Consider the following 27,432-nt stretch of genomic DNA (forward strand, 5'->3'; position numbering starts at 1 on the left):
CATAATTCGCAAGCCTTATGGCCTTACTGAGGTCACCTCAAGCTCCACCCTGCATGAAGGAATATTTTTGAGAGTTTTAAAGGGATCAAACGTTATCTGCAACATCAGCTGACATTTGAAGAAAAAAAGAAGGGGGAAAAAATGTGTCGCCGCACTACTTTTTGGGCAAAGCTCCATGCCAGAAACGCGGAGACTTCTTTTGGTCTATGCTGATGTACTCTCCCCCCCCCCCCCCCCTGCAAAAACAATTCCTGGATTCTGACAATGTACATGTAATATCATCTCCCGAGTGTCACTGCACTATGAACATAGAGTCAGTATGTACACATGTGTGGGCGTTGAAACCATAGAGCAAGGCTTATAACGGATGCATTAGATATTACATAGGTGTAACGTAGAAAAATAGATCACTAGAGAAAAAAACCTGGTTCCAATGATTATGTCGCGATTTAGCTTTTTAAGCTGGGACAAAAAAAAGAAGAAAAGGAAACAAGGAAACAAAAATAGACTTCTCACAAATTTAATTTAGTATCAAAAAACCTCCCAACAAACAAAAAAACAATTTCTATCCTTAAGCGCAAAAAAACCTAGTTTCCAGAAATACTTCAAGGCAAAAAATCTCAATCAGGATCAACAACGAATAAAACACTCAAAAGAATTTGCCAGGGATAAAAAAATTAACAATTTGATAAAATTTAGGGATGATTACAAAAAAACTAAGTTAAAATAATAAAACCCAAAGAAGAAAAAAAAGGAGAAACCCACACAGCACTAAAGGAAATGACTCTAAAAGCACAGGAATGAACTAAAAGCCTGTAACAAGAAAATACAAACAAATGGCAATTTAAAAACAGTTCTTATAAAACAAAACTCCTATGAAACTACAGTCCATGTACATGTACTAAAGTATCCTCTAAGCAACATAAGGTCCAAATGCAAGTTTACCACTGTGTGCACAAGGGATTAACGCACTATGGACTGCAAGATCCTGCACAGTCCTATGGGTCATTATGTATGCAAATCCTCTGGACTGTCTCAATAAACTATTACTTCTAGGAAGGAGGGAACAAAGGATTAAGGCATGGTCTAGGCTAAATGAATACAGGTCTATGTACATGTAGTCAAAAAGAACAACTAAAAAAATCTAGAAAAATATGAAAATCCACTCAAAATGCAGAAAAAAGGAACTTAAACTCTGAGGATATTATACACATGAAACTTAAATGCAGGTAATCCTAGACTCAAGCAACTAAAACTTGGACAAACTTATATTACAAAACTTATTAGAATAACACAACTTCAATATTTTCAAAGAATGGACACCTTAAAATGTTTAGAAATGAGCCAAAGGAATAATCAAGTTGGAATAAAAACTTATAACAGTAATCAAAAGTTTCAAAGTTTCTAAACAAAATGGCTAGTTAAAACGACTTCTAAGAAAAGAGCGGAGACACAAACGATTTCATGTATAGGAAAAAAACTCTATCTTAAAAGGAGCTAAAATGATACTGAACTGGATAATATGAGTATCATAAAGGCAAATATAAAACTGGAACTATACAATAATAGAAAAGTAATGAAAACTCACCAATGACTGGACTAGCAGACAAAAGAACCAGCTAGGAAGACACTCTCCAGGAGGAAATATATGACTACATGTATATGATGTAAAGTAATGTCTCACTGCTGGTCTGCTGGGTAATAATCCCTCTGGCATGACAATGCGGCAGCTATTATATGGGGGGACTTGTGGGCTAAAATAAACAAACAGGGGGTCACACTACCAGGAAAAGGGGGGGGGGGACATCTAAACTTCAACTAAAATGATTTTCTTTTCTAAGGGGAGCTACTCCTATTTAATTCACTATAAATATACACAAGTAAGACTTGACACTGCCACATAGGCTTATATCAATAACAACAGTTTGCATGACGTCCTTCTTGTTTGCATTTGTCTATAAATGATAATGATGTCAGTACAAATTCATAACGTACTCGAAATCATAATGCGCACCAGCAGAAGCAGACAGAAACTTCTTGGCAAATAGGGATCTGATCTATGTATAACAGTTCGATATCTGTTGACTGTTTATTCTAGCTAGGGCTTTAATTCCTGTAATTCGACAACCCATCCGAAACCAAAACCGACTAAAGTGAACAAAGTGCAAGCATATAATTCGAGGTAGGCAACTATGTCTAAAAAAAATAAATACATGTGATGACCAATTAACATCCGGCTCTGGAAGTAAAGTGTCGTAAACACGGAAATATCAGTTACGGGCCAATATGTCGGGCTAAAGATTTGGGTTCGATCCAACCACCGAAAGCAATGGACTTGCCAAAATTCACGAAAAGGAGACCACGTCCCAATATACAGGGGTGGTCAAAAAAATCACTCACAACAAAGCTTTTATTTCGGACGTGGCCTGATGGGTGCAGTGAACTAATTCAAGTGAGAATTTCTACACGAGCTGATTAGCATAAAAAGTGAACCCCCCCCCCCTTCATTTGAAAACGGAGACCGTTTGGCTTTAAAAACGGTGGAATTGTGTAAATGTAGCCAAGGATCAACTCCCTGGTTTTTGGGCTTCCATCTGAGGGCAGGCTTGATAAAATTACGGTTGAAAAATGGGTCCTATTTGCCTGAAGAATGGAAGAATGCCACTTGTAAAACGGCTACAAGCAGGCTTGGGAACTATCACTTTTCGGGAGGTGATTTTGTTTTGGTGTGAATATTTAAAACTGTAATCGGCTAGTCTACCCAAAATTGAAAAGAAATTAAAGGGAATATATATACATCATTTGCTTTTGCTGTAATTTTCAGAAATGGATGGAATTGGGGGGTTGGAAATATATAGCAAATATAGTTACACTGACTTTTTTGAGGTTTTTGGTTCAAAAATGCTATAAAAACCAAGAAAAACAACCATTTTCCTGTAGTCTGGTTCCCTGACTCCATTTAAGAAGAAACAGAGCAATTTACGTACATTGGGGAATTGTAAGGTCCGGGAACCAGTTTAGCTAGCTTGTACCCGTTCATAGGTGTGTAATCGATTGCAAACAAGTGCGATGGTCAATTGGGGCCAGTATTTGAAAAAAAGCCAGTTTTTTCCAACGCTGATCGGCCGATCAGCGTTGGAAATTGATACAAAAATACCACTTTTCTTGAAAATGACAGTATACCAGGTGCCATGATTTTACAGGATGCTTTACACTGTCATTCACTAACAGTCCACAAGGTATTTAAAAATGATTTGGTAGTTTTATTTTTTGATGTTTGCAAATGTTGTATTTTCCCTTTAAAAGATGAAGTACAAGACAATAATTTAATTTTTGTTTGAGAAACCCCAGTGAAGTCGGCTTGCATGTTATTTGGCCCTGAACTTTGTTGATTTTACACTGTTTTCAATGGGGCTTGAATTGGTTCAGTGCACCCTGATTCTGTTTACTACCTGGAACTTGATCCGCAGTGTGTCAAAGGTTATTCAGTATGAATGACAAGAATTTAAAGTTGTACAAGTCTGTCACGCGTAATATGTCCGCCGTTATCAACATCACTATTTAAACACAGACTCGATTGCTTAACATCGTTTTTGTGTGCAAACAATTAGAGTGATTGTTTATAGACAGCCAGACAGCGATCCGTTCATTATGAATTGAAGGGAAAGTGATACAGTTGAGACTAATTCCATGAAACGCCTGGAGCATTAGTTGGCAAGTCTACTCCACGCAAGCCACATGTATTATGAAGTCGAAGGACATAATCTCGTGGTTAGAAACAAACGGAAGTTTACTCTTGTTTCATTGTGGGACAAAAGCCAAATTTTATCGCTTCCTCATTTCAGTCAAAGCTACTGCGGTGTCTGCATGTTCAGTTGAACTGTCAAAGATTCTGCTGAAAATGTCGTCAAATTTGGCAGCCTTTTCTTGTTGGTTGTTACTACAGCATGTACATTTAGTGATGATGATGGTGTCGACATGCCACGGAGTTCTCCCTCTCAATCCCATCAAGGACCGAGAAACGATATCGGAGCACCGTGGCTCAGCGGGTGTAATCACGGGGCGCTCACGGTCTTGTGTGCCTGGCTACACCTGCTTGTGTTACTCCGATAGCGGTAACTCACACATCTACAAGAAAGTCCAGTGTGACGCTGCAGGGGTGAATTTCGATGCCTTGATGGAGTCCATTCCACCTGCCGAGCTGATACTCCTGACGTGTGCCTTCGACCGCAGCAGACATAACCTGACGGCTACAGCTCTGGCCAAGCACGCTCAAAGTCTTCAGCATCTACAGCTGTCTCTCTGCTTCGTGGGGAACATCGATCCGGACACCTTCTCCGAAACCTCTTCCATGGAGATGGTCGACATCTTCCGCGCTTCCTTGACACCTGACAATCTCCCAGCTTTTGGAAAAATTACAAATGATGACGGGGACAAGAGTGTTACTGTCCACTTGCAAACTAATGAACTGACCGCCTTGCCTGAATTCGCGTTTGGGACTGAACGCAACAAAAACATCACGGGACTATCTCTGAGTTATAACGGTATGCAGGCGGTTGCACCCAAGGCGTTTTGGGGTTTAGGTAAACTTGAGAAAGTGTATCTGAACAACAATGGAATTTCCGTCTTGCAAAACGCAACTTTCGAAGGATGCCACAATTTGGAAAAGCTCTCTCTCCATGACAATAACATCAGTTTGATCGAAGATGGCGCCCTCGCACCATTAACGTCTCTCCGAGTGCTGGACTTGCAAAGGAATCGCCTGCGTTCCCTCGACGCATGCGCATTCCGCGGGATGGCGCAACTGCAGTTTTTGAACCTCAGTCACAACAGTCTTGGCAGCTTGCCAGATGGAATCTTCGAGGGTCTGACGTCACTGAAGGAGCTTCGCCTGGAGTGGAACTCGCTCCTCTATTTTGAGTCTCGGCTCATCGGGTCATCACCTTTGGGTCAGCTGACGTTATTCAACATCTCCCATAATTCCCTTCGTGACGTCACACCATTCCTCCTGCAGACGAAGATGAGCAACCTCGTCAGCGCTGATTTCTCATTTAACAGTCTGCGCATGCTCCGTTCGGGAGCCGTGACAGGTTTGCCTTTACTACAGGAGGTCAATTTTCGAAACAATTCCTTGTCCCATTTAGAGTGGGCCGCGATAGCACAGACACCAACACTTCTCGCAGTTGATTTTCGATTCAACAATTTCAGTCTGGTGCCCGAGGCATTCGTGGACATGTTCATCGTGGAAATACAACGAGAGAAGCAAATATCTACGCTGCTCGGCGGGAACCCGTTCTCATGTGGTTGCTACTGGTCCCTTGTTGTGAGATTGAGTAGTGAGAATTTCTACCCCGTTGTGCTGGTCGACATTGAAGAATTCGTGTGCGAAGCGCCCTCTTTTGTCAAAGGAAGACGGTTCATGCAACTTGAGAAGGACGAGTTTTGGTGTCCACTCGACTCGTGCATTCTTCAAGGCTGCCAGTGTTTTAACCGAACAATAGACAAGGCGCCGATCATAATTTGCCAAGAAAACGCTGCCCTAGCTGACTTCGGACAACTTCCTGTTACCATAGCTACATTCGAATGCCTTGGTTGCTTAGGCACCGGTATCTCGTCGGTGCCCGCACAAAGCTTCGCTGGTCTCTCTCACTTACAGACGCTGAATTTGAATGGGAACAATCTTACCTCTATCAGACCGGGAACTTTATCAGATTTAGCGAATCTCCAAAGGCTGTCATTTGGTGATAATAATTTGAATAGAGTCAGCAGCAGTGAGATGACGTCATTGTCGTCATTGGTGACAGTTGATTTCCATAGTAACAGACTGCGTCATGTAGGAGTCGATGTTTTCGCTTCAAGCCAAGACCTGCAAAGCATTGACTTGAGTGACAATGAATTAGCAACTCTCCCGGATGGATTGTTTAACCTCACGGATGATTTGCAATCAGTGCGTCTCTATGGCAACCCACTGGTTTGCAATTGCTCTTTGCTCTGGCTGAAGTATTGGATGCAGGAGAACTTCCGTATCGTTGAGCAACTACAAGCCGTGCTGTGTGCTACCAACGAAACGGACGTCTGGATACCAGTTGTTCGGGTTGCCGACGAAGACTTTGGTTGTACGAACGGCAGTGACGTCATCACAAAGATTGTCGTTCATAATAACGTTGTTTTGCTATCTGTGACCTCTTCCGTTGTGTTTATTGTCTTTGTGGCATCCCTGGTTGCTGTGCGGTACCGTTTCTCTATCAGGGTTATGCTGTACACTCGTTTGGGATTGCTTTGGGTTCATGGCACTGAAGATGAGAACGAGAGTGATTTCATCTACGACGCCTACCTCGCATACAGCGACGACAACATCAAACAGGCAATCCACGAAATCGGTCCACGGTTAGAAGAAAGGGCGCCCCCATACATCGCCTGTCTACGACACCGCGACTTCCCTGTGGGAGATTCCCTCTCCACCACCATAGTGGAGTCTATCAACGCGAGCAAACGAACAATACTGATCCTCAGCCCCAGCTTTTTTGAAAGCGAGTGGTGCTCATTGGAGTTCCAAGCCGCGCATGCGCAGACCCTCCGGGATAAGATGAACCGCATCATCGTCGTCATCGTGGAAGATTTCTCGCGAGATTTGCTGGAGGAAGACTTAAAGCTGTACATGTCAGCAAGTCGGTGCTTAAAGATGACAGATCCGCTATTTTGGGATAAACTCTTTTTCGCTCTTCCCAAGAAAGCCAAGGAAAAGAACACTGATTTACTTTTAGATAATCAGGAAGTGAGGCTTGACCCTTGTCATGCAGGCCACGTGATAACATAAAGTTGTGACGTTTCCCACATCTTGGCTTCGTCTGGCTCTGGCTATCTTTGAACACAATCATAAAGATTAATTGATTTTGAAACCAAACGCTGATGGTACATGTACCATCGGCGTTTGGTTTCAAAATAAATTAATCTTTATCTAACCCGAACTCACATCAGACAATTTGATGTAGCGTAGTTACATTGACTAGAAGGCTTACTCAGGGGCCTTTTTAAAATGATGATTTTGTAGCTGAATTTAGTCTTCACAGCCGAAGTTGGAGTAGTCTGTGAGTATCACCCGTTGTCCGCGGAGCCCTCTCTATCTCCAGTCCAACGTCTGTATATAATTATCTAAGCATGCAAATTTATGCGACCCCGCTTGCCAGCCAATCAGAGTTGATTTTACAAAACTGTAACGTCGATTCGATCAGAAAAGCGGGCTAAGCTGGGGTGGTTTTGCTTAAAGATGACAGACCTATGTTCCCCAATACCGATGTTCCCCGAAATCTTGCTCTAACCCTAAGCCTAACCCTATTCCCTAATCCTAAGGATTTTGGGGAACATCGGTATTGGGGAACATAGGTATTGGGGAACATCGGGTAGACCCCTAAGCTGTTGATTGATAAATTTGGATGCCATGTTTTTGTAATACAAAAACGACTTACCGAAGGCCCGATATAGAATTAGGCGCCCACTGAATGGTCAGAATCTCGAGGTCAAGACGCAGTCTTGTTTTGCATAATTAATCGCCGAATCTGCTCCATATCATAGATCCTTGTTGTGCAAGGCCCTCAGGGGATATTCCAAAAACTTAAAAGATGAAGCTAAGACTTGAATCCCGGCCACTCTTAGGGCCTATATACATAGTTTACACTTATACATGTTACTGTAGTTTGTAAAGTTAATTGCGAGTCCCTTGCCCGACTTAATTTGTACAGGACCATGAACTTATATCCAAGAAATTTTGGGGCAAATACTCATATATATGTTATACTTACTTGGTACTTGGTAGTTATCCTCCTGAATACTCCACGCGGAGGTCTAACATTATCATTGATATATTTCTTGGTATGTGTTGTACCGAATATAAGCAATTTTTAATGTTTTTTTTTTTTTTACTGTATCCGGTTTGCGATGTATTTTTTTATGTATCCAGTTTTTTTTATTAATCTTAAAATTAATGTGGCCTGACGTTGCGAACTTAGCAAGTTCTTCTTCTGAGGCTAAAACAGAAACGATAGAGGTACATACATTAACATGGGGGTGCACACAAACATGCAGGGCTGAAAGAAGAAACACAAAAGGAGGATTAGGTGTGAAAGGTGTGGAAAGATGCAGGAGAGGTGGATGAGAGAACAAAGAAACAAAGGGAGATGGCAAGCCACAAGGGGTCTTGTGTAAACAGGGGAGGGACCAGAAAGGGGAAGGATCAAAGGTCACAGGGAGTGGGAACGGACAAAAGAGTGTGAGAGTGAAGGGATGATGTGGGGGGGGGACAGTATGGAGGTGGAAAGGGATGAAAGATGGGGGAAGATGGGTAAACACAAACAAGGAAGACCAGATGGATTATTTGTAACAGAAGACAATGGAGGAAGAAAAGGATTAATCCTTTCCAAGTTTTTTTTATTGTTAATCGAAATTTGCATTATTATTTTGTACATAACATTTTTTGGCGCTTAATAAATATTAATAATAAGGGTATAAATGTGTGCTTCTGAGCTTTTCAACATTTCATGTAGACCAGTTGGAGTCTGGACGCTGATAAACCTCGAGCCGAAAGCGAGGGTAATTATCAGCACTCCAGACTCCAACCGGTCACATTCATAGTGTCTAATACCGACCAAACACATTTGTATTCCAATTCATATATAAATACCTTTTCAATAAAAAAATAACTCTTTTCGGTCCTAAGTCAAAACAAGTCAAAAGTTTAACATTTCAACGATTTTGATAAACAAAATACATTGTACCCTTCTGGCTATACATTGGTTAACGGCCCTCTGCTAAACAACTCCTTATTTGGTGATTGACGCGCGCGTCTCATAACGCAGTTGTACCGGTGAAGTGTGAATTTATGAAATACGGATTCACTGGTAGAATTGTGCATGCCTACGCGAGGATTGTGAACTTTCAGGTGCTGGCACCGAATTTCGCCTGGAGTTAAAACTTCATGCGACATCTTTATTATCTGTTCAATTTGTTTTGAGGTTAACCAATGGCTATTGATAGAAACTTCCATTCAAAGACGATCACCCCTAAAAGTAGTCCTGAAGCCCAGCGCCATTTTGAAACAGGATGCTACGATCCATTGCAAAAAAGAGCAATTTTAAGGCCCAAATTGATCCGAATTTCGCAGAAATACGAGCTCGCAATCAGGCGCAGTTCCACGGGGGGGGGGGGGGGGGGGCTGGGGCCGAAGCCCCCCAATTTTGTTAAGCCCCCCCCCTCCCCACAAAAAAACAACCAATTTCCATAAAAAAATGAATGGTAGTAGCCATTTTTAGAAGTTGACCTGTAAATTATCCCCCCCCCCCCTCCAAAAAAAAAAGAGTCGTGAGAAGGGGGTGTTATAGTGTGCATAATTATAGTGTGCCTGATTGTAGGATTTTATCAGCGCTCCCCATTGAAAATATGGTACGAGCCCCCCCCCCCCCCCCCCCTATAGATTTTCGACTGGTCCACCCCTGCTAGGCCCACCAAAAATGAAGGCTCCAGAACCGCGCCCGGCTCGCAATTCTGTTCACGGCTTCTGTTCTCAAAAAAAAAATGGATTCTAGATGCTGCTGTGTTGCGATCAGAGACAATTTCTGACCACTTTAATCAAATTTTCTTGAGCAAATATTATTTAACATTGTCTTCGGGTTTGGAGTACATGTAACTGAATCAGCTACTCTGAGCTATAATCAAATAAAGGCTACAATTTGTATTCTGGGACGTACAAAGTGTGTTGCGGGGGGGGGGACATATGACATCCCACACTTTACAAGTGGGGGGGGGGATGGGGCGGGAACATTCCCAGAACTCTAACTAACGGATAGTACAGCGTATTGGTGATAATATTGTTCAGTTTGATGATGAAAGCATGCCATTTGGCACGAAGTCACAGCATGGGAAAGATATTTGGCTAAACGGCCATCGCAGATGTGTCCTGCATTATTTTGTTCCCGCAGCTAATATAAAATATTCCACATTACGGACACACTCTCGCAAAATGTGGTCCAGCAGCTTTCTATACAAAAACCTCGTTGTCTTGGGGTTTTGTACGTAAACCTTATCAGTCAGCCGATCACGCTCAATTGACTTCGGCCAAACCGCAGTCCCATCATAAGAAATAAGTTAACAATGTTATCCGAACCATTTTTTTCCGAGAGTGTGTCTCTAATGGTTGATGGGCTTTTAAAAAGAACTTTTGCAAATGGGAAAGACACTTTGGAAACATCCAATCAGTTTGAATATGCTTCATGAATTTCTGAATAAACGAGCACATTTTTAACAGTATTTAATTACCATTATTTTTCGGTGTGGTGGTGGGGGGGGGGTGGCTGTGGGGGGGGGGGGGTGGGCTAAACAGAAGATACATCAGAATGGCGCAATAAGACCAACAGCGGGCGCAATAAATTTGATTAGGGTTTCAAAATTTCTACGCGTCCGCGTCGTTAATTTGCATAAAAAGTGCCCCACAATTTTTTGCAAAAAACGAGACCGTCTAGTTTAAAAATCGGTGGAATCGTGCGAATATAGCCGAGGATCATCTCCCTAGCTTTTGGGCTATTATCTAAGAGCAGATTTGATAAAATTAGGGTCCAAAATGGGTCCTATTTGCACGAGAAAATCATGTAGGGATGCCACTGGTAACTTTGGCAGTATGCAGGCTCAGCATTACCGGCAGGCTTCTGACTTAGGCCTATACAAAGAGTTTGGTCCGGCACGATACAATCACTTCGTTGATTCGTGATATCGTGCCATACAGAGTTATTCATGCATGACTCGACCGTCCATAGCTCCACGGAAATCTTTGAAAAAAAGCCTTACAATATGCTGCGTCGTTCATTTGTGAATGCGCTCATTTTAAAACCCTATTCTCACCTAAAGCTAGCTACACATAGTTATTCTGTTGTATTTGGTACATAATTCCCCCCAAGGAGCGTTTAGGGGGTTAGGGTTCAACATACATGGTATTGTTGAATAGTGGATCATATGGACAAGTTTACACTGACAACTGCAAGGCATATGGCAGTGGTTTTCCGTGTCTGTTTTCTACCAAACTGTAAGTACTGTAGATGCACGTTTTCTAGGCAGTTGTCTTTTCCTCATATTTCAATTAATGGTTACTGAGATAGTTTGATAAGGAAGGGGGCACGATCATCCAGTGTATATGGAAAGGAAATGTGCAAAAATGTCATTGCTAGTGCTACCTTAACACAGTGGGCCACTGGGACGTGACAGTTGAAGAACCTTATGCATTAGATGTGTACATGTACATGTACTGTATGTACATGTACATGTATACATGTATATCGATGCACTATGGAGGTAAGAAAACTACACTCAACCAAAAAAAGAAAGTCCCCCTTAATACTTTTCTGTTTTACTCAAAAACTACTGGGCACATCTTGCTCAAATTACGACTGATCAGTACAGAAATCCCTTAGCAATCCAGCCATACTTCTTGTTAGGCCCAAAACAGTGATAATGTGTACAAAATAATGCAATTTATGACCAATGGTACCAAGAAAAGTTGTACTTTTGTATACGTTCAAGGCGAGTGTGAACCACAACTTGCACGTATACAAAAGTGCAACTGTTTTGGGGTCCATTTGTCATAAATTGCATAAATTCGCACACATTATCACTCAGTGTTTTGGGCCAAATAAAGGGTATATGGCTGGATTGCTAACGAATTTCTGTACATGATTTGAGCGAGAGGTGCTCAGCAGTTTTAGAGTTACACAAAAAAGTATTGGAAGGGGGGGGCTTTCTTTTGGGTTGAGTGTACTTGGCATAATTTGATTAAAGTATAAGAGAGAAAGGTCGAAACATTTTATGTGTTTACACTCAATTGTGCTGTGTACAGCTGAGGTGAATAACACCATGGATGATATGAAATGCATGTATTCTTTCCTAAATTAACATAAATCCTGCCTGGTAATCTAGCCAACCGGGTACATTGTGCCATGTGTGTTTATTTAATTCTGAAAGAAAATGGAGGGTTGTGTTTCTCCATCAGTCCTAAGTTCTGTGTTGACTTTATGACATTATTGAGCTGAATATAATTATTTCACTCTTTTTTCTATGTTTCTATGGTTTTCTTGTCAATCCATGCGCGGGAGAGTTTAATAGTCTGACCCCACTCCAGTAGTGGTGGGACTACACAACTTTAAAAGTATGCCTCAAACGATTTTCAAGGTTTTTTCGGCGATGACTGACAGCCACTGACGTAACGATGTCAAAGTGTTCATTTCTACCCTGTCAATTACGCCATTTACGTCAATTACGTCGATTACGCTTAGAGCAAGGCATATTCACTTTTCCCCCCAGATCAAGTACGGATCCTATACTTATGCGTCTATCAAATGATTTGGTCACGTTTTTCATGCCCCAGGGTGGGGATTTTGGTCACTCAAATTACATTGTTAACATTGGCGTACTGCATGGAAAGGCAATGCGCCCACGTATGTATGTCAGGGCATGGTCGGGGATTGTCACTTAAATGTTGCCCGAGGGGTGGGGATTTTGTCACTTCAAAAGTGACAATGCCCACGTCTTGGGTGGGGCAGCCCGGGGGGGGGGGACAATTGATAGGCGCATTACAAGGATGAACGACTGTTCTGAGGTCTAAGTAGTAGTACAAAATGCACTGAACGGACTTGCCTTAATTGGTTGGACGCTTGATTAACATGCCTATAACAGCCGTTTGGTTGCGATGGCCGTTTTCTAAAGGTTACGTAATACTTTATTTTGAATGAAACAACATGCACACAGACATGTGGATTTTCGCGGGCGAAATCTTTAAAAAGCAATTTCTCCCGTTTGGAAGACCGTATCTTCATGCAACTTTCAGGGTTTGTTTCCCTTAAATTGATCAAACTATATGCTAAAAATCGGTTGGATATGTTTTCGTTGAAATTGGACAAATAGGCCTGGTTACGTGCATTTTTACAGTTGTGACACTGTGTTTGCAATATCTGTATCTTTTCAAGCCTCATGAATATTAATATTTTTAAAACAATTGTTTTCTAATTCGGCCGCTTTGTATTTATCTCATCCTGTGAGTGAGTTGATATTGTATTTTTTTATATTTTTTTTTGCATTTTAAATCGCTCTTATACATTTGCTCTTCAACAATTTCATTTTTTTTTATCCGAATTTTAAATTTGCATGTTTTATTTAAACGGAAATAACCTTGTTTAATTCATTCTATATCCAACTTGTTTGTTGGATGTCCCATTCAAAGGTCAATAACCTTTGTATGGTTCGAAAAATAGCAGTATAAAACAACATTTGGCTCTGGGTAAGACTCGAAAATACTGAGGGGGCGGGAAGCAATAGTAATCGTTTTTTTATGCGGCAGGGTCGTGCCCCATTGCAAAATAACTGCGTCAGATTTGTAAGGGGTCAACCATGCAAAGCATCCTTTCATAGACGTATATATGCATGCATTCTATGTTAACCGCTGCTCGAGTTTTACAAAGCCGATTCGAATATGAATTACTTTTCCTTTCTGAATTAAACAAATTCAAGGCTTGAATGGGGTTGTTATGGTTATCATCAGTGGGTATCTATAACGTTTTGGTACAGGCGTATAGCCAGGGTAGAAAGAAAGGGTATCATACGCTCAACCAAAAAAAGAAAGTCACCCCTTATACTTTTTTTGTGTAACTCAAAAACTACTGGGCACCTCTTACTCAAATAACGACTAATCAGTACAGAAATAGTATAAGGGGGTGAAATCAGTATTAGGCCAAAAAAAAGTCTCCGCTTTCTGGTATGCGCGCGCGTCGTCGTAGCCATGCGCGTCGGCAAAATGAAAAAGTTTTTTTTTCAATACAAGATGATTTATCAAAACCGCCAAACTCACTGGTTTGACTGGAATCCTGCTGCTGCACAATTTTAACGTGTTTTTAGATGGGGTTATGATCGAGAATAAGCTTTATGTGGCCTCTCTGGACTCCCATATATTTGCACTAAGTTTAGTCGGGCACCATTTGCAGTCATCAGCCGACATTTGAAGCAAAAAGCAAAAAAAAAAAAAAAAGCCGCGTCGCCGCACCACTTTTGGGGCAAGCTCCATACCAGAAACCGGAGACTTTTTTTTGGGCCTTAGGGGGTGCCTTTCTTTTTTGGTTGAGTGTAGGTCTATGCAAAACAAGACTGCGCCTTGACCTCGTGATTCTGACCATGGAGCGGGTGCCTTGTATCGTGTCTGATGTTGTACACGTATTACAAAACAAATGTCCAATCAACAGCTAATTAGTCCACATTTTCTGATCGATCATATGACGTCACAGATTCTAAACTCCACTCCGATTAGCTGGCGCGCGTGGTAGCATAAATTGTGCAACACATGCTAGGACATAGTAGGCGTCACGGTATCAGACGTTCGGTAACGTGGCTATATAGCTCTGCAGACTGACGTGACGTGAATGGCTGTGATCAGACAAGCTAGTGGCTAAAACCGAGTTAGGGGATATAGTTGCGGTTGGGAATGGTGATTTGCGCTTTAATTTCTTTTAAAAAAAGAAAGATAAAATGTATTTGCAAAATATCAATGGGGTGGGGATGGGAAGGGGTTGTCTCTCCTCGCCTGCTGGATCCGCCATTGGTCGATCGCCATTGGTCGATCGCCATTGGTCGATCGCCATAGGCTGTGACCAAGGTATTAAAGGTATAGTCCATCATTTGTAATTTGTGCATTTTGTTCGTTCGAAGCAACAAACGTTCTCAAAATCTAAAGAAGGGTGATAAACAACTAAGCTGATGAAGTTTCAGCTCAGCTTCAGCTGTATTTTTCGAGAAAAACAACATTCTAAGATCTCGATTTCAAATCAAAAGTTGCTGTATCATGTTTTGAATTGGGCCTGAATTCAGCGTCCGAGACACGTTCGCACTGAGCCGAATGCAGCTACGCCATGTCGCGCACATAGTTATAATAATAATAATAATAATAATAATGGCATTTATCTTGCGCAAAATGCATAACATATGTTCTAATGTTCTTATACTAGTTTTTGTTTTTAGCGAGTTCGTTTGCTTGGACCAGGTTTGTCAATAAAATGCTTCAGTCAATCCAATGAAAGTTGTCCATGCAGTGAATCGGAACACTTTAATATTAAAGCTAGCGACATCCCAGTGTGTTTGTATTATAGTTGCATGGATGAGAGCATGTCAGCATGCATATACAATCTTCAAATCAGCTTGTGCATTGACTGTATTAGAGACAAGTGTATTGGGGCGTTTTAAATGCTCAAACATTCACTCAGTTTTGTATATAATTACCTTTGGTTGATATGTACTTTTTTGGGGGGGGGGGGTGTTGGGAAGGGAATATGTTGTACATTCGTGGGCAAAAAGAACCCATTATTGCAAACCCTCTTGAGTGCATTTTTTTGTAATTACATTGAACCTTATATTGGATTTGGGGGTAAACAGTGTTAACTACTTTGTATACCGTTGCAGTGACTGTGGAACTTATATTAAAATTCCATCATCTTATAACTGCCAAACCGATTCGCATTACAATGTTATAAACGAGTCGTGGTGTTTGTCATTGAGGCTGTACGTGTTGTGTTGTAACCCGCAACCACCCTGACATATTGTTAGAGAGAAAAAAAAACTGATGTTGGGATCTCTTGCCCAGTATTGCATGACAGCGGGTCATGTATGGTACACCACAAGCTTCATCGTATAAAAGGTTGAGCGACCCGTCCTTGCATTGTCTGGCCAAACAATAACTGACAACCTTCAGCTGAGGAAGTATATAATACATCCATGGTAACCGCGCCTGTATTAACCTCGAATATTCATCACTTTGTATACTAGTTTCTGCATTCAAAAATTCCACGAATGCCACCACGTAACGTTCCAGTAACCACCATAATTCGAAAAACGAATTATATTAGGCATACAATGAAGGTTTTTTTGTATCACAAACCGAGGTAATATACAACAAACTCTAAATGAAATGATGATATGACCACTCGTTTTTAATTTGTTTTCCAAACTCCTGCAGTTTTGCGGGTACTAATTTCGCCTATATGTTAATGAGGTTTGGGTACGTTGATCATACTAAGGGCCCATACTGATCCGTGACTGTTCAATTAAGTTGAATACCATATGGAACATGTGAGATGTGGAAGTGGTACGGTTCATGTACATGCAAGGATACCACACTGCCACAAATTGAAGGAGACTAAAATTAAAAGTGTCCGTTCAATCACCAAACGTACGTGTGTTCTGTCCATTCTCTGCTCTGCCCACACCGAATCAGGTGCACATTTGTCAATTGTAAGTATTAATATTAATATTTTTGTTTTTTTATCAAATCAATATTCATTTTGATGTAGCTTATACTGGCTGACTGACTGAAGCCCGATTAAAAAATGAGTGTGTCGCCGATTGTACCGAGTGACTATTATAACTGATGAACTGACTGACTGACAGACCGATTGATTGTGTCACTGATGGGTAAACTGAGTAACTGACTGAGTAAAGTACTGATTGACTGACTCCCCGATTGACTGACTGAGTGTGTCACTGATTGAGGGACTGGCTGAGTAACTGTCGGTCTGTCGGGCTGTCGGTCTGTCTGTCTGTCTGACTCTCGACAGACCGACTGATGACGTGTCACTGGGTATAGTGAGTGACTGACTGAGTAAAGTACTGACTCCCCGACTTACAGACCCTGATTGAACTGATCGAGGACTGGCTGAGTAACTGTCTGTCTGTCTGTTTGACTGACTGACAGACCGATTGATGACGTGTCACTGGGTATATACTGAGTGACTGACTGAGTAAAGTACTGACTGACTGACTTACAGACCCTGATTGTACTGATCGAGGACTGGCTGAGTAACTGTCTGTCTGTTTGTCTGTTTGTTTGTTTGACTGACTGACAGACCGACTGATGACGTGTCACTGGGTATAGTGAGTGACTGACTGAGTAAAGTACTGACTCCCCGACTTACAGAACCTGATTGTACTGATCGAGGACTGGCTGAGTAACTGTCTGTCTGTCTGAGTGATTGATTGAGTGTGCCACTGAGTTTACTGAATGTCTGACTGCATGAGTAACTTACCGACTTACAGACCGACTGACTGACTTATGTCACTAAATATACTGGGTAACTGACTGAGTAACTTATACTGACTGACAAACCGACAGACTGAGTGTGTATGAGTATACTGAGTGACTGACTGAGTAATGAACTAACTGACTGACGGACCGACAGACTGAGTGTGTCACTCAATGAGTGTACTGAGTGACTGACTGAGTAATGAACTAACTGACTGACGGACCGACTGACTCCCCGTGTCACTCACTGCATGAGTATACTAAGTGACTGACTGAGTAATGAACTAAATGACTGACGGAATGACAGACTGAGTGTGTTTGAGTATACTGAGTGACTGACTGAGTAATGAACTAACTGACTGACAAACCGACTGACATAGTGTACGTGTCACTGAGTACACCGAGTGACTGAGTAACTTACTGACAAACCGACTGGGTGAGTGTGTCATTTGGTATATATAAAAATATGTCCTTATCCTTCGGATCCAACAAGTCCACTATCGTGCTTTTTATTTAAGAACATGTCTCTCATCATCCAGTTGTCGGAGAACTATAGGGTCATTATCAAAAATATCATTCGGACGGTCACGGATTCTGTAAAAGTATGGGTTTTTAAATTTTAATTTGGTGCTCAATTTTGTGCGTAGAGGTTATGTGTCTAGAGAATGTTTTAGTAATCAAAACCTTCATAGGAGATGATTGCTGTGAGCTAGCAGGTGTAACATACCAAACCGCATCCTCATACAAACACGACCTGCAGTGAATATTGTCCTATCTGAGCCCGTATTAACGAGAATCGACTGTATATGCCCTTGTTTATTTTATCATGATTTTACATCACATGTAAAGTATTTCGTTCCTGTATCTTAATGTTGTATATGCAGTTGTATTTTTGTAATAGAAGTATGGAAATAAAATTGTGATATTCAATTTAACAGAACATTTACTTCCATACCTGCAACAGTGATAAAGATACAAGAATAATACACTTATGTAAACACTTAATATAAAGCAAAATGAATGACACAAAAGAAAGAGTATACATTAATATAGTAGTATAACTTTTAGATAAAACAATTAATTCAAAACAAAAACTGTTAAAAAAAGTAAAGAAGATAAAAAACTATGTCCCACAATGAGAGATAAGAGCCCGTTTATAAAATCGTTTGAATCGACCAACGGACGGCTGGGTTTTTGTTGCTTCGCTGATGTTCTTCCAACGGCGAGGTCTGTAAAATCTCATGGTGCTAATTGAATATGAGGTGCAGGTGTATGGCAAAAATAAATTGTGTTTGCTGCGAGACCTGGTGTATACTAAATTGAATCTAATTAAATTACACATGCATGCACCACATGACTACATCCAGCGGCTGAATCCACTGTTACTTACGCAAGCACAGCAGATTTTACGAAGCTGATTTCATTTCTGATCTCTTTTTCCCCTGGTTGTTTCTTCTTTCGGACAGGTCTTGAATGATGCTAGGTATTTTATGACGCCTTGCTGCATCTTAGTCTGAAGAGAAACTGGAAGCTATTTCTGTCGACTTTTGAATCCCGGACACCAGTAAAGATGGCGCTGTGTTGCAACGTGTTCAAAACTTTGTGTCGCACCAAGACACTTGACATCAGTAATACCGAATCTCAATTCAAACGATGTCTGACAACCTTGGATTTGACTATCTTGGGCATGGGAACCATGATGGGGTCGGGGTTGTATGTGCTCACGGGTGTCGTCGCCAAGGAAACCGCTGGTCCTGCTGTCATCTTGTCTTACGTCATCGCGGGACTGGTGTCCATCATGGCGGCGATGTGTTACTCCGAATTTGGCTCCCGGGTACCGGTGACGGGATCTGCCTACACGTATACCTACGTCACAATTGGCGAGCTCTGGGGCTTCGTGATTGGCTGGAACTTAGTCCTTGAGTACGTTGTGGGCGGAGCTGCGGTTGCGCGCTCGTTTAGTGGCTACTTCGACGAGTTGATTGGTTATCGCCTCAGCAACTTCACGAAGAACGTCATCTTTGGAGGTCACACCTACGATATACCGTACTTTGCAGCATATCCAGATCTATTCTCCGGTATTTTGGTGATGTTTGTGGTACTGATTGTCATTTTTGGAGCAAATGTCTCAGCACGGTGCCTAAATGTCATGGTGTCTGTCAATCTCGTCGTGGTTACCTTTGTGTTTGTATCAGGGTTGTTCCTCGGTGATGTTAGGAATTGGAGCGACTTTTTCCCGTTTGGCTTCGCCGGGGCTTTCTCGGGTGCCGCTAGCTGTTTCTTTGCCTTCTCAGGTTTTGACGTCATCGCTCTGTCGAGCGAAGAGGCGATAGACCACGAGAAGGGAGTACCTCGCGCAACCGGCCTTTCCATTCTATTCGCCGGCCTGTCCTACGTCGCTGTCTCGGTCTCTCTGACACTGATGGTGCCGTATGACGAGATCTATGAAAACGCAGCCTTTTCTCACGCCCTTGCCTATCATGGTGTAGTGTGGGCCAAGTACGTGGTGGGAATAGGTGCTTTGTGCGGCATGTTCACATCTCTCCTTGGTACCGTGTTCTCATTGCCTCGCTCCATCTATGCCATGGCTAATGATGGTCTTCTCTTCACCTTCCTGGCTAAAGTGTCCAAGCGGACCCAGGTTCCAGTGATAGCAGCAGTGATATTTGGTCTCCTATCTGCAATCATGGCTGTTTTGTTTGACCTGAGTGCTTTGGTAGAGTTTATGTCCATAGGGGTACTCATGGCTTACGCCATTGTGGCTGGGGCTGTCATTGTGTTGAGGTACAGGCCTTCCAATGCTCTCAAAGGCAAAAGTCATAGCCCAGCCGAAGTGGCAAGTCCACACTCAAGCGACAGTGATGAGGAGGATGAGAGTTTGGCCGCTCCTCAAGAAGGCGCTACCGATGAGGAACTCATAGATACACTGGAGAGGGAAGGAAGTCTTAAACGTCAGTTCAGATTCCTGACATTTCTTGCTGATCGCGAGCCAGGCCAGGTCGTCTGCATCTGTTTGTTTTTGACTGTCATCTTCCAGACGCTAGTGGTGGTGGTTGGGGTAGCAGCATGGGACCGCATCGAGATGGGTGATTGGTGGGCCATTCTCCTGATGACTTCTTCTATTGTCTTGACGATCGTGACCTTTATTCCGATACCGATGCACAATCAGACGACGAATGGCCGTGGATATAATGTAAGTACTTGATGTTCATCTGAAAGGACGCTTTGAGTAGTCATTCATACAAACGATGACGTCATTTGAATTCTTGCAGCAAGCGTTATGGTAAACAGGGCGTCTATTTTACCTTTTAGTGGCAACAGTTTAAGCTGATTTAGAAAGTTTAGACCTGGAGACCAACACAAAAGCAAAAAGAGGCATTTTCGTCCAATTTTATTTGAATTTCTTTTATTATATTATTCGATTTGTCATCGCTGCAGGTTCCTCTAGTGCCGTATGTCCCCATGGTCAGCATATTCTGTGACATCGTCCTCATGGTTATGCTCAAGCCGGTCACGTGGCTACGATTTGCGATCTGGGTTGGAATAGGTGAGTCACGTGTTACCCCCGAGTGCTCCAGCTGCGCAGGCGCTAGACGCGCGCTCCCTTTGTAGATAGTTTTGGTGAAAGTGGATTCTATAGACGTGCATGTAGTCTGCTCTGTTGAGGATGCATTTTGATTGAGTAACAGCGTTCATAATAAGGTCAGCTTTTACTGTACCGGTATCTTTAGCTTCAAGGCAAATTGGAAACATGCATTCTGAGCCATGCTGTTACTTGGGCCAAACATTTGTCAAGAGACCCATTGGTTTGTTAAAAGTATGCCAGGGGAAGTGGAAGGAAACTTTGACCATTTTGTGACCTTTATACAGTAAGAAGGTTAACCGTTGTTACTGTAGGCCAAACACTTATACCATGAACCCATTTTTTGTATGCATTATACTCAACAGACTTGGTTCTTATTTTGTTAACAGGTTTATTGGTATACGGGTTGTATGGTTACTGCCATAGCGTCGAGGGACGACAGCGGGTGGCGTCCACAGACAAACAGAAGTACAAGATCATCTCAGACTCCGGCGTACCATCGCCACTGGCTCTATACGGGACAATTGCCCTGCAGCAGCCCAAGTCATCGGAAGAAGAAACTGACATGGAGAAAGAGAGTCCTCCAAGCAAGACCGAACTGTAACAGATAAGGAATAACACTACATATCTTAACATTATTAACAGTGTGGCTTGTTGCGCGCATCCTGTGCCGAGTTTACGTACGAGTCTCCTGCGAGACGCGCATGCGCTCTTTGCGACGGGACTCAGTACAGTAATTTTGTCGACGTGCTGAGATCTGACGTCAATGTCGAAGAAGAAAAGCCTCCACATTAAAGGGAAAATACAACATTTGCAAACATCAAAAAATAAAACTACCAAATCATTTTGAAATACCTTGCTGGACTGTTAGTGAATGACAGTGTAAAGCATCCTGTAAAATCATGGCACCTGGTATACTGTCATTTTCAAGAAAAGCGGTATTTTTGTATCAATTTCCAACGCTGATCGGCCGATCAGCGTTGGAAAAAAACTGGCTTTTTTTCAAATACTGGCCCCAGTTGACCATCGCACTTGTTTGCAATCGATTACACACCTATGAACGGGTCGAGCCAGCTAGACTGGTTCCCTGACCTTACAATTCCCCAATATATGTAAACTGCTCCGTTTCTTTTTAAATGGAGTCAGGGAACCAGACTGCAGGAAAATGATCGTTTTTCTTGGTTTTTATAGCATTTTCGAACCCAAAACCTCAAAAAAAAAATCAGTGTAAGTATACAATGTATTTGCTATATATTTCCAACCCCCCAATTCCATTCATTTCTGAAAATTACAGCAAAAGCAAATGATGTATATTCCCTTTAAGTTACAGTTGCTTTCCCAATATGCTCTCCCACGAAAACGGTGTTTTCTTCAAATTAATTTTTTTTTTCAATCTAAACGCTCAGACAGACCCACCTATATTATTGTCGAGCGGCAAATAATACGAAATTTGCAAAGTAATCAGTACTTAATGCTCTCTTTTTTTTCTCTCTTTTTTTAGCCATCATTCAAAACTGAATAACTTTAGTTTTGCTAGAAAATAGCGATTAGAAGCTCGAAAGCCATAATAATAATAAGAAGAAGATAATAAGGAGCCGGATGGGAATTTTCCCGTGTTTTCTCCCAAAAGGGTTTTCGCAGGGTTTTCGCCCCTCCCGTAATCGGCGAATATAGTTACAGCAATATTTTTTTTTCTTTTCTTGATGTTAGAAGATAGATCCAAATTGTTCGTGTTCACTTAATCAACTTTATAGTAAAGCATTCACACTGCACATGTAGTAATAATAGTTTTAAAAATATATTGTATTTATAATATTTGCTTAACACCTATGCATTATTCAAATAATGTTTTATCTCACTGTATTGAATTTTATTGTACTTGAAATGCATTGTATAATTATACATGTTTGTAGTAATTATTTATTGCATCCAGGGCCCCAGTGGAAACCAGTTTTAAACTGTTTGGGCATACCCTGGGTAAAGAAATGGAATAAATAAATAAATAAATAAATACAGAACTTTGCAAGGACAGCCAGAACCCTTCTCTCTTTGCTCGTATTCGGTAGGCTGATAGAATTTACAGCTTGCATTGTGCTTCACATTTATAAATACTGTGGACAAAAGTCCAAGTCTCAACCTTGATTTTGGGCAAATATTGGTATTCGAGATAATTGTGCAAAAAGTATTACTGACAAAAGTATAAAGTATTTTGTGAAAGTTTATAGTCTGTAAGATAAATGTAAGGTTATTTCTAACCTTTAACTGTTATTAATTATGAATTTCGTTTTGAAGCTTAAATTTAGGCTACATAATTATATTGGATATCATTTTCTATGGCTCACTTGATGCCGGTATGTATTATTGATGTGGTACTGGTACGAAGTCAAGGGCGGATCCAGGGGGGGGGCCAAAGGGGGCCATGGCCCCCCCCCCCCAAAACGAAACCAATTTTTTTTTTTTTATGTGACATCGCAAAAAAGGCAGGCAATGAGTACACCACCATCTTTTCCTCAAAAAAACATTGGTTAAAGTGGTCAGAAATTGCCTCAGATCGCACCACAGAGCATCTAGAATCCAAAAAAATTTCGGGGCCCTTAAGCGGGCCCCGAACCCCACGCCGTAATTTTTGGACCCGCTTTTTTGGAGGACCAAAAAATTTTTTGGCCCCCCCAAAAATTGTGTTCTGGATCCGCCCTTGTACGAAGTAGGCCTACATGCTTCAATAACTTTTCAGAGCGTTACCCATATTATTTTTGTGTCACATTCTCGTGTATGAATACTATTTATATCCTCGATGTACCGGTTTTCGAGGTTGAAAAGATTCATTCCAAGCAAGAGACAAAACCCCGACATAGCCTGCGGTTTCCTTTTTTTTTGGCTGGCGGTGGAACGAACCGAACCGAACACACATAAATCAACTTGTTGCATGGTACGAATCTGCGCGAGTGTGGCGCTACAAGGTCAAACCATGGTCAAACCTCGACAACTTGATGCCTCGAAAACAGGTACAGTCCAGTCTCGTTATAACAAACTTATTTGTTATATCAGCATTTTGTATAAAGAGGAACATCAGTCCCATTCATTAATGCACAGTCGGGACTAAGGCTTTATGTTTGTTATAACCAGAATTTTGTATTAACAGAGTTTGTACTAACGAGAGTCGACTGTACACGGACGTCGATGCATGTATATAACCATAGCTCTATGGTAGAGCAATGTATTTACTTTAATCTATGTTTTCATGAAACTATTAATTAATGTAAATTATATCTACTTCCAAAATATTAAATAACAATATTTTTGAACGAAAAAATAAAATAAAATACTGACTGTCCGTAAGTTTCTGCTTAAATTGAAACATTTGGAATTTGAATAGGGATGTGGTTCTTATAAGATTACCCACTGATCTCTATATAAAGACTGGATAGCGGATAGAGAGCCGCACAGTGGATGAATTTGACGCCATATTGGTGAGACCGGCTGGTGATCTACAAAGGACAAGTTGCCGTCTTTATAGGCATCATGATTACTTTTGTAACATCGCAGTTCACTTGGTTTATATTTTGACCACCACCACTGACCACGGTTTATAATTTTTCTAATGTCGTGGTTTTCTTTTTTTTTAATGCCGCAGTTCCTTTTTCGGCGTTTTGGAAATAATAATCACTGCGGAAATGTGTCCTTTTTAGAACATCATAATACGTGTACGTGACCAAAATGCGCGTCAACTCTTTATAGACCGCGCGCGATATGTGGCTCATTCTTCGTTAAGGTGTTCAAGTTGGAACTAGGACTTTACAAAATATCAACTACAGTGAATATATGAAATCTGCTCAAAATCGTAAAGTTTAATAGCTCCAGGACATGGAACAAAACAGTACTGATTTTTAACTAAACCTTTTTTTTTTACATAATTACTTGAAATTTAACCTTCTAAAACGTGTTTAACAACCTAACAGATACGTTACCACTAGTTTATTTATAGACAAGTTGTCTTTGAAACGAAAACTGGGGAGGCTTAAGTCAATATGAATTTCGGAGCTACACATTGTGAAAGACAGACTAAAAATAGAGGGATTTGAGTGACAGTATTTGACAGGTACATTGGAAAACATCGTGTTTTTCTAGATTGTGAAAACAAGGCACATAAATTGTCTGTCTCGATTTGCTATGCACATAATCTCAGTTGCTACATCTATCACTTTGCATGTTGCAATTTCGCATTTATTTGCCATAAACTAATAATTAGTCATTACCATTTTGATGAACAGGTAATTACACAAATATTTCCCATGAGATTGAGATAGTGAGATCCACAATGCCAAGCTACTTTGGTAACATCTGGCAAATTAAATTTATAATTAAAACACCATATACGGGATGACGCAGTAAGCAGCACTTACACAAAACTTTATAGCAGTTGCTGTAATCAATCATATTATAATGATGTTATTGAAAACGCCACGCGTTCCATACACCAAAGTTGTCAAAATATAAAAATGTGTACACCCTGTAAACGAACAAAGTCAGAACCCGACAATTAAAAAACAATCAATAAAAGTCGAGTTTGCATTGTTTCACACAGCAGAAATGATCCCAATTTCGTCATTCTACGTTATAATGTGCATTTTATGAACACATGGAATAAAACAAAGGCGATTTTTAACAAATGTTTTTATTTGGGGGGAAAATAACCACTTGAAGTTAAGTCTTCTAAACGTCGTGTAACGATCTACCAGATACGTTACCACAAGTACACTTCAATAAATTCATGTCTTTAAATAAGATTCTGTAGATATTTTAAGTAGATGTGAATTTCATTGGTACACATTGTGACAGACAGACTGAAAAAAAGGGTTTTGTTGATTCTGTTTGTCAACAAAAAACATCATTAATCGTTAAAAACAACAAAGAATTACTTAAGTATATAATTCAAGGACCATAATGCAGGGCGGATCCAGAAATTTTTGCAGGGGTCGGCCTTTCAGATATTTTTTTTGTATCCCAATGTTGCGATTTTTTTGGGGGGGGATTCGGAGCATGACGGGGGGGGGGGGATCGAGACCGTGGGTTTGGATCCGCGCCTGCGTTTAGAATATCATCTTGTTCTATTATTAAGGTTATAATTTTTATTTATTTTATTTTATTTCATTTTTGGGGGGTCAGAGCAGGGGAATATAAATTATATGGAATAATCATGTGACGTTTTGTTCGCGTGATATGTTTTGCGCATGCATATCACGGTTACTGACTTTACTAAAATGCAACTAGTGCACCCCTGGCAAACAATCCTGATAAACTATGACCAAATGATTTAAAATTGAATTCAGGCACACAGGATGGAGGTCAGAATTTCCTTTTCCTAAGTGTGTTGAGCTGCCCCACCTCCCACCCCCTAAGTTCACCCCGAACCAACCCACCTACACTACCACCCGAACCCTCGAAACCATCATTTAAGTGTCCGTGTTGCTTAGAGATAATGTCTGAACAATACATTTAATTGTATCATCTTAGCTACGCTCGCAAATTAAAGATTGATATTTGAACAGAAACGTTACCGAGCTGATCAGATACGTTACCATAATAACACAAACTGTGTGACCTTAACTACTTCTTCCGCCATTTGATCAGTCATCACCCAGCACACTGTTGACTGGTATGGTGTTTGAGGTCAGCTTCCTTCACGTGTCTCGAAAGGAAAGGCAAAAATAGGTGACGTATCTGGCGCTACACATACGTGACACATGAATTTTTTTCGGTGACAGTTCTAAAAAAAATTCAAATTCAAAACTTAAAACCTCCTCAAATTTTTGTACCAAGGAGGAATGGGGAAATTGCACCAAGGCAAATGATAAAGGGCACCAAGGCAAATTATGGAGAACACCAATGTATAATGAGGGCACAAAAAAGCAAAATAGTACCCACCTTGTCTGTATAATTCAAGCTTGAAAACCCCCCCCCCCCCCCCCCCGTCGCCGAATCAGTTCCGGAACCTCGGTCTGACCAGAGACCGATTTTTTTTTTTTTTTTTTGCCTTACCCCGTGCGCGTGAAGGCAATGGATAGGCAAAAACCAGCCCATTGTGTAGACCACATGCATTATCAGGCAGTGAGTAGCCATTCTGAATCGTGTACTCTGGGACCCGCTTTACTAGACTTGCCTAATGTCAACCATTAAAAAAAGTCATCATGCTGCACGCAGGGCGCCCTCTACGGCTGCAAAATAATAAATCTTGATTTTGCAGCCGTGGAGGGCGCCCTACGTGCAGCTATCGACACGACACGTGCGTGGTCGCTGGCCAGAATAATGACAACATTGCTATATTTCATATTTAGGCACCTGGTTTAAAAGAAAGAAAAAAAAAACACTTACAAAAACGCGAACATGTGACGTGCACTGGGCATTAATTGTATGGTGACAGCTGTTTTTGCTCTATGATGGGTCGAATGACATGTTCCAAAATCAAATCAGCTGATTTGAAGTTGAATACTTTACCATATTTAGGCTACTTAATTGTTATGCTTGTGAAGTTGTGTGCTGATTCAGCACCCCCCCCCCCATAAGGCTTCAGCATTCAACTCCAAGGTCACGAAAGGCAAAATGTTAGCAATGCATGGGAAACTGCACATAACACCTCAGATTTGTGCAGTGAAACGATCAAGATCAAGATATGTGACAGTAAAAGGTAAGTTTCTCTGGATGCTCGGCGCGGCGGTCTATACATGCTATATGACCATGACTGAGTGACTTGTACACA

General features: G+C 41.2%; 3 protein-coding genes and 1 long non-coding RNA gene across 9 annotated transcripts in view; all 4 read left to right on the forward strand.

Annotated features, from left to right (window-relative positions):
- Positions 1-3,384: 3,384 nt before the first annotated feature.
- Positions 3,385-7,303, forward strand: LOC119746052 (toll-like receptor Tollo). Its single transcript, XM_038222818.1, has one exon. The coding sequence runs from the start codon at positions 3,746-3,748 to the stop codon at positions 6,815-6,817; it is 3,072 nt and encodes a 1,023-aa protein (XP_038078746.1). The 5' UTR covers positions 3,385-3,745; the 3' UTR covers positions 6,818-7,303.
- A 3,434-nt stretch (positions 7,304-10,737) lies between these two features.
- On the forward strand, positions 10,738-21,554 carry LOC119745505 (cationic amino acid transporter 4-like). 2 transcript variants are annotated; one of them, XM_038221882.1, is made up of 4 exons: positions 10,738-11,068; positions 18,559-20,285; positions 20,531-20,639; positions 21,065-21,554. In XM_038221882.1, the coding sequence occupies exons 2-4, from the start codon at positions 18,663-18,665 to the stop codon at positions 21,277-21,279; spliced, it is 1,947 nt and encodes a 648-aa protein (XP_038077810.1). In that variant the 5' UTR covers positions 10,738-11,068; positions 18,559-18,662; the 3' UTR covers positions 21,280-21,554. The 2 variants fall into 2 exon arrangements, with proteins under 2 accessions (XP_038077810.1, XP_038077811.1); XM_038221883.1 differs by lacking the exon at positions 10,738-11,068 and adding an exon at positions 15,647-16,305.
- A 371-nt stretch (positions 21,555-21,925) lies between these two features.
- Positions 21,926-23,964, forward strand: LOC119745506. Its single transcript, XR_005273632.1, has 2 exons — positions 21,926-23,050; positions 23,381-23,964. It is a non-coding gene; the product is annotated as an uncharacterized LOC119745506 (long non-coding RNA).
- Positions 23,965-26,928: 2,964 nt separating this feature from the next.
- The window catches only part of LOC119745303 (probable cation-transporting ATPase 13A3), a 37,462-nt gene continuing 36,958 nt past the window's right edge, over positions 26,929-27,432 (forward strand). For 3 of the 5 annotated variants that reach the window (XM_038221569.1, XM_038221573.1, XM_038221574.1), the window contains exon 1: positions 26,930-27,360. The gene's annotated coding sequence lies outside the window, so the exon portion shown is untranslated. Of the gene's footprint in view, positions 27,361-27,432 lie in introns of all 5 variants that reach the window. The other 2 variants (XM_038221576.1, XM_038221575.1) reach the window with 1 other exon arrangement.

This window comes from Patiria miniata, unplaced genomic scaffold (genome assembly GCF_015706575.1).
Source record: "Patiria miniata isolate m_02_andy unplaced genomic scaffold, ASM1570657v1 HiC_scaffold_7, whole genome shotgun sequence".
In the NCBI taxonomy this organism is placed as follows: domain Eukaryota; kingdom Metazoa; phylum Echinodermata; class Asteroidea; order Valvatida; family Asterinidae; genus Patiria; species Patiria miniata.